The following is a 10,679-nucleotide window of genomic DNA, read 5'->3' as shown; positions in this document are numbered from 1 at the left end:
ATTTATGTTAATACTTTACTTATTTGGGCTGAAGTTCAGTGTTACTAGGAAGGGAAATGTAATGTAAGTACCAGGCATAAGTATATCGCTGCTGTCCAATGAAGAATATGCAAGTCTATTTTTGTCCATGTTTAGTTTTCTCCATGGTTTGAACCCTGTAGCTGCTCTGAACACTGTGTGAATCATTAGATCAATAGACCAATAGGAATGCTGTTAATAACTCTTATTTTACACTGATGTCCATTCAGATTTAAGAACATTTTTTGCCTGTTCCTGTAAAGTAATCAATTTGGAGATACATGTTTTTCACTGGACAGAAACGATATGTGACTGCCTAGCATATCTAAAAAAGCCAGTCAGGGGGTGGAGCTTACAGTGCAATGTTATTATGTTTACAGTGTCAGAATTCCACACTGTGCTGTTTGGTGGTCTTCCATGTGGTGCAACATTCCTTCATCCGTTCATCCTCAACACTGCGCCGATGCATAGTGTGGAAATTAAAGCCGAAACCAAAGTGAATTATTCATACTTCGGAAAGAAGTATTTTATTATTGAAATAATGCATGCATTTGTGGAGTTATTGTTTCCGCTTCCATGGGAGGATCTTGGATTCACAAGGGAAATGTATTCTGTGGGTTTTTTTTACAGTTTGCAACAAATGGAACATCAGACAAAATAATCGACCTACTCAGCTCAGAAAAATGGAAACAGATGATAAGGTGCATGCAACATATGAAGCTTCTTTTTTTAATACTTCCTTTTCTGATAGATATGGCAAAGAACCACCACCGTTGTGTCTGATCAACATTCTGCCATTCTGCTCTTCAGCTTTAAGGAGGCCATGTTTTAGTGTGTGTTTGTGTTTGTGTTTGTGTGTGTGTGTGTGTGTGTGTGTGTGTGTGTATGACAGCGACATTCATGGAATAAGCTTTTATAGCAAGGAGATTACATTAGGCTTATGAGTATGTGTGTCATGTGTGTATATGAAAGAGAGAGAGAGAGAGAGAGTGTGTTATTTATGTGTCCTTTCTGCTAATCGTTACATTATTCTATTATGTACAACCAGAAATCAATACAATTATTTTGTAACTTTCGTCATTGTCATTCTGATACAAAGAGCATAAGATATAAGAAAAAGCTCACATATCGAGTGGGTTCTCCTCCGAGCGTGGACTCAAACATTCAGATGATAGATTTTTTTTTAAAAAGAGTTTTTTGTTATGTTTTTTTTTGTTGTTGTTGTTGTAGTTGCTGTTGTTGTTGGTTTAGCTTTTAGCACTAGCATCTTATCCTAACATTGTCTTTGTCTTCAATGGTGAGGAATTCCGATCAAAGTTTCCCCCTTCTTTTAATACTTTAGGGAATTTTCAAACGCCGTGAAGTATGGCTGTAATGCCCCAAGATTTGTTCTCCCTGAAAGAAATCATAAAGTAACAATATATTAAACTACAGAGCAACCTGGCTTTAAGAGGTTTGCATTTAGTTTTAGTAATTTATAAAAATATATGTATATATGTATATCAAGCTGTGCTTTCTAGCATTGGTTGTTTTATAAGGTAGCCATATTCATGCATTAAAAAAAGCAATCCTTTTTTCTGTATCGATCACAGGGCTTTAGTGCAAATCCATGGGGCATTACTTTGGAACAATAAAGAGAATGAAATTGGAAATCAATATCAAAAATGAGAGCAAGAGATGTGCGGGAGGGAGTTCTGACTGGGGATCAATCATCGATATATATCATGTTTCAGTTGATGTGACCAAAAAACTGCAAATCTGAGAGACAACACAACAAAAACAAAAATGGTCGTGTAATGACAAATAAAACTCTGTTAAAACCAAGTGTTTTTTTTATTCACACAAATTTAATAAGATATAACAACCGTTTGGTCCATAAATATTTAAGGGGAAATAGTTTCTATACACCATCTTTTTTTTCAAGAAACAAGGAAACATGGACAATCTTGATAGAACACGTACTGTACTATTAACACGAAGATCAATATATAAGATTCTTGGATTTTACCAACTATATTTGAAAGAGTGCACAACTGCTTTCTATGACATCGCTGCCCCCTTCGTAACAGAACACACCATTAAAAAGATCGTCGAGAAAACAGATGAAAAAAACAAACAAACAAACAAACAAAACAAAACAAAACAAAAAGAAACCAAAAACAGTACAAAACTAGTGAGGCGTCTCGAAGGATGTGAATCAGTTAAACAAACAAGACATGTATCTCCTGAATTTTCACAAACTCTCTTCCAAGTTATAGCGTAAGGCACATAGCAGAACTGAGTTAGGCATCTACTTCATGAAGTAGATCTAGAGTACCACTTTGTTCTACAACAGAACAAATCTCAAATTTCCCATCACACAATGAAATAGTTCACCCTAGCAAGGAGCCGGATCGGTCCTTAGCCGTCCCTCACTTAAGCTTCCAGTCAGAATAAATGCCAAAAATGTGTTTTTTTTTTGTTTTGGTTTTGGTCTGTTCAGTGGCAAGTGTCCATAGAAAAAGAATGCGTGAACATGCTTGAGGAGAAAAAAGCTGACTTGTGTCTTTTTGACTAATTTAACGTTCGTAAATCAGCTCTAGAAACTCAACCTCCACAAAACAAAACTAGAAAAAAAGAAAAAAGAAGAAATAAAAAAAAACTCCCCAGTTTGGCTTCCCTAACTCTAATAAATCCCTAGCTCTAATTCTCACCCTCGCCCTGAGCAGCTCTATCATAATGCACTTTCCACTAATAATTGTCTCGTCACCGAGCAACTGTAAACCTAACAGTTCATGGGCGGCTGGAATACAAAAGCTGCAAGTCATACTTGTTCAAAGTGCTTCTCTGTACAAACAATCGATTGAAACGTAGCCCGTCCATCCAAATAACTGATATAATCAAGTGGAGGTTTCCTTTCTCTATTCTGCCAATGTAGGGGTTGTGACATCTTGAACATTTACCACTGCACAGATGATCTTTTAGTCCGAATTAGAGCTGTGTTGTAGTACTACTTAGGGACTGAGGCATCCACCTGGCATTTGAGCTGTAAATTAAATGGCTGTAATAATGACTATGCCTGACTGTCGTAAGCTACAAATGCATCGGGAGCATTCAGAAAACAAAATGCATTGTTACTTAATGTTACGGAAAGGCGGGTTTACCTAACGATAGGTTTCCGACTATGATTTAGACATGTTATCCACTTTCACATTTGAATAGTCCAATTATGCTAACAGTAGGCCTTTATGCAAACAACATAGTGCATTAAAAAAGGAACATACGTGGAAACTCAGCTGCCAAGTGGTTGCAAATGCTACGTTACATTCTCCTCAATTCCTTCATTTTTAGTGTCTCCAAAAGGTTCTGTCACTGGTTGCTTGAGGGTGTTTTGTGAACAACAACAAAAAAAAAATAAGAATCAAATTTTTGAAAGGAAAAAAAAAGACAAAAACAAATTTGTGTTAGAAAAGGTTTGTCAAGGTAGTTTGCGGGGGACTCCCAGAATCGTGGCTGTCCAAACTAGAGGTCACTGATGTTACTACGGTGATAGAGGGATTGGTCAGGTCTGTTAGTGTGGTGGCGGTGCTGGGCGGGGTCAGTGCACCGCTGTCGGAGGAGGGTGGAGGAAGTGACGTGCCGTCAGCCTTATCAACACCCCCATTCTCCTGCCGCAAAACGTTCCTTCTGAATTTGGCCCGTGCGTTTTGGAACCAAACCTGCAAACCAATCCCAATGGCTTTACTTTTTTGATGTCTGCTGCGAATTACTGTCAATAATCTACCTTTAGAATATTATCATCACAGTGTTTTTCTTTTACCACTACTGAACAATTCCATAATGCAGAAATTTCAAAAAATTCAAAAGCTGACGAAGAGATAGTTATCGCATATTCTAGCAAAACTGGCCACAAATTTCGATCCAACAGTCAACTGAATGGATAGAATTACTGAAGAACCTGTAAGAACTTTCTCCCTGAAAATTTGGTGCACCTCTCAGACATCTCCAATCATAACTCCTAGTCATTTAAAAAGCCTAGTAGTAGTAGAGGTATATATAAAACACAGTATTCCAGTGCTGGCTCTGTTTATTAAACTGTTGCCTTGCAATATGTGTTACTACTAAACAGTACAACTCAAGCGCTTGTATGGCTCTACAGGTAATGGATGAAAACACAAAACACACAACACACAGGGCTGGATGGCTGATGTGAAAAGAAAATCTCTGATAAGGGGGTAGATGAGAGATGACGTCTACAAACGTTCTGCAGACTAATCGAGTGCTTACCTGAAGAACTCTTTTGGTGAGGCCTGTTTTCTGAGCAAGCTGCTTTAAGTCCTTGGCATCGGGGTTGTGGTTAATGGCGAAGTAGGACTTCATGGTGCGGAGTTGGTGGTGCTTGAAGGATGTACGCATGCGTTTGGTCTTCTGTGAGGGAGGGTAGGGCTGCTGATCTCGATCCAAATGGTCTGCTTCGTTCTCATTACAACCTGAGACCCAAGGAGACAGAGGAAAGCAAAGGCTCAGTGGAAAAAGCCAAAAATGCACAAACAAGTTAACTAGGGTATATGTTCGCTTGGACTGAGCCTCTGGGTAACTGCCAGACTGTGAAGATCTGTTCAATGGTATCTACATTCCTACTGAAAAGGAGCCATGTAAAAGCCAAAAGGAATCTGTTTACAGTCTAAACCTGGAAATATTACAACGGAATTAAAGTGAGTTGAACATAACAGTGGACTACATGGCTCAGGAAATGGGGCGGCAGGGGTAGAAATGTAAAAGTACACATATAAAGAACAAAATGACATGAAAAATAAAAAGATCCAGTTTCTACAAAGCATTGTAGCGTTAATGCCATACATTTACTATATTTACTCCTCATATTCAGAGCCAGACTCGCTCCTTCGTTTTGCATGCGTTTCTGAGAGGAAACTGAAGTGCGTTAAAAAAGTAAGAAAAGTAGGTTATCTGCGTGCTCTTCGTGTCGCGCGCTAATGGTTTGATTTCAGTTATATTTCATTGGTCAAAGCTAAGCGCAAAGCACGTGACGGTGGAATCAGTGTTGACTAAAACCCGCCTCAGAATATAACAGAAAAATGAGTAACAGATGAGAAGTTGATTTGATGTGTATTTTGAGTTTTAGTTGATGTAAAGGATTATTTTTCTAACCCAAAACTAAATCTTGTTTCGCTGTGTTTTATTTAAAGTACTGATTTGAGGCGAATAAAGCAAGTAACACCATTTTAACCACCTTAGGTATTTTTTTAGTTGAGAAATGTTTACATTTTAGTGCACTGCGATAAGTAAAATTAACAAAAAAATATTACAAAACTGTAAAAAAAAAAAAATCGTAATTAAAAAACCCGTATAAAGTAAAACACGCTCTCGCGCTCTGCTTTGCGTTTTTATTCAAACGCGTTTAAAATGCTTTAAACTAGTTTTGCGAAAAAAAAATAGAAAAAAATAGTTTCTAAATTTGGACATCTCAGCTGCCAGGGTCATTCTTGGGTCATGCACAGTGCTGATGCCTTTTACTCGAATTTAATTTCACATTTGTTTAGGTTTAACTTTGATACTTGTTTTTACAAATAGAGAAGCCTTAATAATTATTTCATTATTTATAAATATATACAGATTTTACCACAGATTCCATTAAGCAACCCCAATACTTTGCTTTCAACTTTTCCATTTCCTCTGGAATCAGTGTCTTGTTGCATGTGATTAACAACTTGCCCGACTGAACTCTTACAGCTCCTATCGGTGTTTGACAGCTTAATAAAAGTAGCCTGTCTGTCATAATTATGATAAACTTCCCAGTAATATTTACATGCCTAAAAAGTATCAAGACTTTGACATACATTTCGTGTCACGAACAAAATGTTCTGCTGCGCCGTTCGCAACAAGTCCGTCTGCGCCAGATCTCACCACGAGGTGGCGCTACTGATAAACTGATGCTGATGTACAGGCTCAGCTGAAATGTGCTGCATGGCTTTTAAAAGGGGGGTTTTGGCGATGTTGCTGTTGATCACCTAAATGTTGCATCTTAAACGCTGACATAAAGTTTCACAGCCCACCAAACTACCAAACCCTATTGAACTGAGCTGAGCATATACTGCTCCTTTAAGATCTTTGCTAACCCCATTCTGAGGCTTAACCCTGATCTAATGGAACAACGGATAACCAAGAACCATCAGAACTATTTGTGGATAATAGTTAATTTTGATTTATTGAATTAATGTATTTAATATTTGCTCATTTTCAGAAACTGAAACGTCATAGCAGCGGAACAGAGCAAGACATGTCAATCAAACGGATACTACTACTATTAATAATAATATTATTATTATTAATAATAATAATATTAATATTAATAATAATAATAATAATAATAATAATAATAATAATAATATCCTGTTAATTCACAAAAACAACTCTAAAATATGTCAAGAGTGAGGATCTCTGGACTCGGCTCTTTTTGTCTCTAAGCTGCCCAGCAGCAGACTGACCCCTCTGCAGCTCCATTCAGTCCACGGATTCCGACGTCGCCTTCAATTAACACAGAACAATTAACGCGCAGATTGCCCTTATTCCTCTCCATTCATGAAGAAACGGCAGAATCTTGGCACACCGAGCCAGACTTTTTTTTTAGCCGCCCAGACATGAACTGTAACGGCGATGACAAAAGAGGCGCAGCGGGGTCGCGGTGTGACACGCTGGAGCTGAACGGAGGGACAGTGCAGATTATATGGGGGAAAGCGAAGTTATGCAGGAGATTATTGTATTTGAATATAAATCTTCAGAGGGATTTCTCCGCTCCTGTCGATCTCACGCCGCTTTCATTATTTTTGTATTTGCTAATTAGAGGTTTATAGTCTAATGAGCGAACCCTCTAATAATCAGGATCGTTAATTAATCATTAAAACATAATACAAATTCACACCTTTTAGCTGAAGCCCTGAACGACCTTAATACGCTCTAAAAACGGGAATTTTGCCGTGGAATTCTCACCAACGAATTTCTCCCTGAGCAGGAAATATCTCACTTTTAGCCTTTTTATTCTGCTTTGTTTGGAGCTTTTTGTTTTTTATTTTTTCATTTTAGTAGAGTTATATAAAAATTATATATATTAATGGAAATTCGAATTTAGAAAAAGATTTGGTGACGTGTCACTATTTAGCTCATTTTTGATAAGGCTGAAGACTGAAGACTGTCTACTGTTGATTTTATTTCGGTGTATTCTTGGTTTATTCTGCAGTCCTGGACATTCATTTTGTTTTAATACTGTTGTATTTTAATACATTTTGTTTACTAAAATTGTTTTGTTTATAACTTTGAACTTAAATTGTGTTTAAAATTATTTTGGCTGTTCCTTTTATTTAAAATGCTGTCTGATTTTGCTGATGTTTAACTTTTAATTAAATTCTTTTATTTAGCTTATTTAACATTACGTTTAATATTAATTTGATTGTACTACTTAATTAGACTGTGTGTAAAATGTTGTTTATTTGAGCTTTTAACATTATGTTTAGTATTGTACTGTATTGATTTTAACTTGGCCCATTCTATGATGATGAAAATGCAGTGTTGCTGTTTTCACCCTTCACCCTGGTTTTCTCCACGGTCTGTAATAAGGCCGTTAGTAGCTGAACAAAGCGCCTTACCTGAGTTGTAGGTGTTAATGTCTATGCCCATGGCCGGACTTTTGCGTTTCCGTGGCCTGCCCTTCTGCACTGCGCCCGCGCCGTTGAAGTAGGGCAGCGCGAGCCCACCGCCTTTGGCCGCGAGCTCGGCGTAGTTGAGCGGCGCGTGGTACTCCCCCTGCACCAGGCTCTCGAAGTGCGCCCGGCAGTACACCAGGTTCTCACGCATGCCGAAGTGATCGCCCGTGGTCAACGTCTTGTTGCACGACGTGCACGTGAAGCAGCTCAGGTGGTACACGGAGTCCCGCGCGCGCATCACCATTTCCGAGGCCGAGATGCCCAGGTGGCAGCGGGCACACCTCTGCACGGAGAACCTTCTGGAACAGTCAAGAACGCCATTTACAATCGGGACGATTTTCCCACCCATCCGGCTGCTTTTTAAAGCTTTCTCAGACTTGAAGAACATTGAAGAACATTGAAGAACACTGAAGAACACTGAAGAACACTGAAGCTCTGTGGCCTACAGGCCTGAGGGGCCTTTTTTAAGTTGCCCAAATTGTGGTTAGCAAGGAACGCACATGAGGAAAATCTGGGTGGACAAAAAGTTGCTAAGCTCATAGAGGAGAATTCCAGCATACAGAGAATGAGATGCTAAGCTGGTAATAATTAAGCATTAGCTTATGCTCGCGCGCGTGTGTGTGTGTATGTGTGTGTGTGTGTGTGTGTGTGGAGAGAGAGAAAGAAAGAAGATGAAAAGATGAAAGACCAAATGGGCCTGGCTGACCGGGCTTCCTTACCTGTAGTAATCCTCTTTGCAGTAAATGCTGCCATCCTTGGCGAAGCAGGTCAGCTCCGACTCCAGGGCCAGTTTACATTCACAGCACTTAAGGCAGCGGAGGTGCCACTGCTTGTCCACCGCCAGTAAGTAGTACCTGTCCGAGATTTTGGACCCACAGCCGGCGCACAGGGCGGGCTTCTCCGGGCTCACAGAGGGCATGCTCTGCGGGAAGAGCACCCAAACACCTCGTTTAGGTTTGATGTCCAGAATGGTCATTACGCAAAAAACACAGCTAGCATGTTTAACAAAACAGCCTGAAGTGAAAGTGAGACACTGGAGACAGAACAAACGCTTTAATAATAAACATAGCTTTAGTAGTGACTGCTAATGCAAATGAATTAGCTGAGAGTAGTAGCATTGCATTAGCCAGAATAGAGCTAAATGAAACATTAGATTTGTTTAGATTAGGGTTGTTAGCTAATTGTTAATTAGGCCTCATTTGTTTCTTTGTCAATGCAAATAATAATAATAATAATAATTATTATTATTGTTAGTAGTAATACCAGTAGTCTTGATATTATCAGTGTTATTATTATTACTATTGCTGGTGTCTTTGTTATTGTTGTTTCAATTTAGGGGGATGATTTGAAACTATTAGCAGCACTAAATAAACCCACGTTCTAGCTAATGTTTGTTCTTGTTCTTTCGCTTTTTAATAATTAGGAATTTCGAGGAAAAAATATTGATTAGTTTTCGTTTATTAGCTACATTTTTGCCAAAAGTCAAACCTGTTAAAACACCAATATTTTCATTTCAGCAGATTATACAGCCTAACTAACCAGAGCAAGCAGTGCTTTCCCCTCCAGTCTCCTCCACCACAACAGCCCGAACGCGGGGGGTTATTTTCCTCTCTCCTCTTTTTTGGAGCGAATTTAATATAAGTCAGAAAGTCTCACCGTCTCCCTGCCGTTCATCTGGACCGTTTTGGCCAGGCGCGACTCCGTCTTCGACCTCCTCTCCATCTCCTCCATGATCCCTTGGATGTGCTCCCCGGAGATGCCGTGGAAAAGCATGGCTGCTGGACGCAATGTGCAACTGCTTTCTCTCGCCTTGCACCCCACCACTTCCATATACGGCGCTCCGGAGCCTCAGACCATCCGAAAAGGGATCTGCAGCTCGCTCGCAAAAATTCAGACCTGCGTGAAAATGCTCCCAAAAAATTTCAAGATATAAAAATGGAGGAAAGAAATGAGACTGCAGGCACCTTCAGTGCACCACCTCGCCAGCAGAGACTGAGCAAAACAGGAACATTTGGGGGAGCACCCTCCACTCCGTCAAGACCTTTAAAAAAACAGGCAAAATAAAGAGGAAACAGAGTATAATCCTGGTGATAAGGCAAAGGCAGACAGCAGGCAGGGCGTGTGGTTGGGTCGCGCTGGGAGAAGAGTTCTAGTTGTGTGTTTTTTAAGGTGAGATTGAGATAGTCCCGGTTTGCTGTCAGGGCTCCGAGTGCTGGAAAGTGGAGTTTGGGACTGTGCTGAGTTGCAGAGCCCGTGTCCTATTTGTGAAGAGAGCACACGCCTGCCCAGCCTGGGCTAGCTGGGAGGAGGAGGAGGAGTTCTCCCTCTCTCTCTCTCCCTCTCTCTCTCTCTCTCTCTCTCTCTCTCTCTCTATCTCACTCTCACTCTCCTTCCCTCTCTCTCTCTCTCTCTCTCTCTCTTTCTCTATCTCCACCGACTTCTCCTCACCAACAAAGAGCTGTCACTCTCTCCTCAAAACCCTGATGATGGGCGCTGAGGAAAAGCCCTCTCAGTGTTTCTGGCTGTTTACTCTTCCCTCCAGCCTCTTTAGCTAAGCACTTTCCTTCGTCCTTATGGTTTGTGGCTTTGTTTCTCGTGATGGGAGCGTTTGATGAAGTAGAGAGGCACCAGTAAGTTCTGGTTTGGGGTTGAGTCAGTGGACTGGGGTGGTCAACACTCTTTTTTTTGTTTGGTTTTGTTTGGTTTGGTTTTGGTGTTGAGCGATATTAGAGGTATTGAGCTAGATATGCTGAAGGGAGTGTTGTGATTTTTGGGAAAGCTTGATCTCAAAGATGAAAGATGATGTGTGTTGGCTTAGTTTGGAGAGAGAGAGAGAGAAAGTGAGAGAAATAGAGAGAAAGCTCTTTTTAATGAATCTGAAACTGCTGATGGTTTTATTTGGGTGATAATGGAGAAAAAGTAGTTCGCTAACAGTTGCTGAACCTGGTGTAGTAGCTCATTAGA

The 10,679-nt window shown here is 40.0% G+C and overlaps 1 protein-coding gene across 3 annotated transcripts; it reads right to left on the bottom strand.

Annotated features, from left to right (window-relative positions):
• Window positions 1-566: 566 nt before the first annotated feature.
• On the bottom strand, window positions 567-10,027 carry lhx9 (LIM homeobox 9). Of its 3 annotated transcripts, none has more exons than XM_072660888.1 (5): window positions 9,372-10,024; window positions 8,435-8,637; window positions 7,659-8,014; window positions 4,285-4,487; window positions 567-1,413 (listed from the first exon to the last, which is right to left on the bottom strand). In XM_072660888.1, the coding sequence occupies exons 1-5, from the start codon at window positions 9,543-9,545 to the stop codon at window positions 1,357-1,359; spliced, it is 993 nt and encodes a 330-aa protein (XP_072516989.1). In that variant the 5' UTR covers window positions 9,546-10,024; the 3' UTR covers window positions 567-1,356. The 3 variants fall into 3 exon arrangements, with proteins under 3 accessions (XP_072516989.1, XP_072516988.1, XP_072516987.1); XM_072660887.1 differs by lacking the exon at window positions 567-1,413 and adding an exon at window positions 1,891-3,716 and having other exon boundaries at window positions 7,659-8,011; window positions 9,372-10,027; XM_072660886.1 differs by lacking the exon at window positions 567-1,413 and adding an exon at window positions 1,891-3,716 and having other exon boundaries at window positions 9,372-10,026.
• Between the last annotated feature and the right edge of the window lie 652 nt (window positions 10,028-10,679).

This window comes from Salminus brasiliensis, chromosome 17 (assembly GCF_030463535.1).
Source record: "Salminus brasiliensis chromosome 17, fSalBra1.hap2, whole genome shotgun sequence".
Classification (NCBI taxonomy): Eukaryota; Metazoa; Chordata; class Actinopteri; order Characiformes; family Bryconidae; genus Salminus; species Salminus brasiliensis.
This window is presented reverse-complemented; position numbering and strand designations above follow the sequence as displayed.

Excerpts from the sequence above, each read along its gene's own strand:
- lhx9 (XM_072660886.1), bottom strand. The coding sequence starts at position 9,545 with ATGGAAGTGGTGGGGTGCAAGGCGAGAGAAAGCAGTTGCACATTGCGT. Across the intron at positions 8,015-8,434 it reads TGCAAAGAGGATTACTACAG|AAGGTTCTCCGTGCAGAGGT; the intron begins GTAAGGAAGCCC and ends TGACTGTTCCAG. Across the intron at positions 3,717-4,284 it reads TCACCAAAAGAGTTCTTCAG|GTTTGGTTCCAAAACGCACG; the intron begins GTAAGCACTCGA and ends ATTGGTTTGCAG.